The 2,500-nt window shown below is 34.0% G+C and overlaps 1 protein-coding gene across 9 annotated transcripts in view; it reads left to right on the forward strand.

The window, feature by feature from the left end:
• LOC136840805 (NAD kinase-like) overlaps positions 1–2,500 on the forward strand; it is a 271,695-nt gene that overhangs the window by 257,687 nt on the left and 11,508 nt on the right. For all 9 annotated transcript variants that reach the window (XM_067107710.1, XM_067107711.1, XM_067107709.1 and 6 more), the window contains one exon: positions 119–248. In XM_067107710.1, coding sequence (XP_066963811.1) covers positions 119–248 — 130 coding nt within the window. The remainder of the gene's footprint in view (positions 1–118; positions 249–2,500) is intronic.

Raw genomic sequence — 2,500 nt, forward strand, 5'->3', positions numbered from 1 at the left:
TATTCATTTTTAATATTAACTTTTTTTTCCTTTTCTCCCACTCAGGGCAATCCAACACCTTACAGTAATTAGCATATTAATTTTTAATATTCACGTTCTTTGATTTTCTCCCACACAGGACAATCCAAGACCCAGCCAGTCAAAGGCTGACGTGGTACAAACCTCCCCTCTCCGTGTTGGTCATCAAAAAGGTCAGAGATGCCCAGGTCATCCAACCTTTCATCCAGCTGGTCAAGTGGCTGACTTTGGTGAGTAGCCTAGTACAGTTAAAAACAAACTCTCTCTCTCTCTCTCTCTCTCTCTCTCTCTCTCTCTCTCTCTCTCTCTCTCTCTCTCTCCTTCATTCCAAACGTGGTATTACTGTGTTATCAGTTTACTGTGGTATTAGGCATTGTAAAAATTCTCTCTCTCTCTCTCTCTCTCTCTCTCTCTCTCTCTCTCTCTCTCTCTCTCTCTCTCTCTCTCTCTCTCTCTCTCACTTTAGTCTGAGGGGTAATATTGTAATGTCAGTTTGTTATGTTATGAGTCACTGTACAATCTCTCTCTCTCTCTCTCTCTCTCTCTCTCTCTCTCTCTCTCTCTCTCTCTCTCTCTCATTCATTCCAAACGTGGTATTACTGTGTTATCAGTTTACTGTGGTATTAGGCATTGTAAAAATTCTCTCTCTCTCTCTCTCTCTCTCTCTCTCTCTCTCTCTCTCTCTCTCTCTCTCTCTCTCTCTCTCTCTCTCTCTCTCTCTCTCTCCCCACTTTAGTCTGAGGGGTAATATTGTGATGTTGTCAGTTTGTTATGTTATGAGTCACTGTACAATCTCTCTCTCTCTCTCTCTCTCTCTCTCTCTCTCTAATAATTAATTCCGAACGGGGTAATAATATGCTCTCAGTTTGCTGGAATATTAGGAACTGTACAAATTTCTCGCCGCTCTCTCTTCCAAACGGGGTGATATGTGTAGTCAGTTTGTTATGGTAATAGTCACTGTAAAAACTCTCTCTCTTTACTTTGTTCTGAACGTGGTATTACTGCGTAGTCATCATTTTGCTGAGGTATTAGACACTGTTTAAATTCTCTCTCTCTCTCTCTCTCTCTCTCTCTCTCTCTCTCTCTCTCATTCAGCATTTGTTGCGTGGTGGATTGGAATGAATAACAAAAGTAATTTTTATGAGATATGAGTTTTGAATTTTCAAGTAATTATATAGTAATACTTTTTTCAGAATAACAATTCCTTTTTGCATACAGAAGGGAAAATTTGAATATACTTTATATAAAGAAAATGAAATTTTTTTTAATTTTTAGGGGCTGTCCCGGAAAAAGATTGCCCTGAACTTTAAATTTAAAATAATGAGTGATATTTTGTTCATTATTTTAAATTTAAGAGTATACTTATATCATCCGAACCTTATCAGTAATAGCATGGTAGAAATTGACAGTCATTATAAGTAAAAAAAAAAAATTAAAAATAGGTATTTTGAAAAGTAGTAGAAATTGATAAAGTCATTGTGAATAAAAAATACAAAATTAATGGGTATTTTGAAGAATGGTAGAAATTGATAAAGTCATTGTGAGTCAAAAATAAAAAAAGAAATAGGTAATTTGAAGATGGTAGAAATTGATAGTCATTGTGAGTCAATAGTAAAAAAAAAATTCTTATTTTGAAAAATGGTAGAACTTGATAAAATCATTGTGAGTAAAAGATAGAAAAAAAAATGAATAGGTATTTTGAAGAATGGTAGAAATTGATAAAGAAAATGAACAGGTGTTTTGAAGAATGGTAGAAATTGATAAAGAAAATGAATAGGTATTTTGAAGAATGGTAGAAATTGATAAAGAAAATGAACAGGTGTTTTGAAGAATGGTAGAAATTAATAAAGAAAATGAATAGGTATTTTGAAGAATGGCAGAAATGGATAAAGGAAATGAACAGGTGATTTGAAGAATGGTAGAAATTGATAAAGAAAATGAATAGGTATTTTGAAGAATGGCAGAAATGGATAAAGAATATGAACAGGTGTTTTGAAGAATGGCAGAAATTGATTAAGTAAATGAATAGGTATTTTGAAGAATGGTAGAAATTGATAAAGAAAACGAATAGGTATTTTGAAGAATGGCAGAAATTGGTAAAGAAAATGAATAGGTATTTTGAAGAATGGCAGAAATTGATAAAGAAAATGAATAGGTATTTTGAAGAATGGTAGAAATTGATCAAGTCACTGAGTCAAAAAAAAAAAAAAAGAGAGGTGTTTAACCAACAGTATCATGGCATTTACGAGCACTTGCGTCACAGGTTAATTCTCAAGGATTTAATTCACCAAGGAATCCCAGAAATATTTAATTAAACAAAAAAATGGACGATAAAAACTAAAGTCAATTCTTGGAATTACCGGACCCCGATGATCGAGCCTTTGATTCTGTAGCTTTGGTGCAAGTGTTAAAGGATATTCACTTGTGTTTCTCTCTCTCTCTCTCTCTCTCTCTCTCTCTCTCTCTCTCTCTCTCTCTCTCT

This window comes from Macrobrachium rosenbergii, chromosome 8, assembly GCF_040412425.1.
Source record: "Macrobrachium rosenbergii isolate ZJJX-2024 chromosome 8, ASM4041242v1, whole genome shotgun sequence".
In the NCBI taxonomy this organism is placed as follows: Eukaryota; Metazoa; Arthropoda; class Malacostraca; order Decapoda; family Palaemonidae; genus Macrobrachium; species Macrobrachium rosenbergii.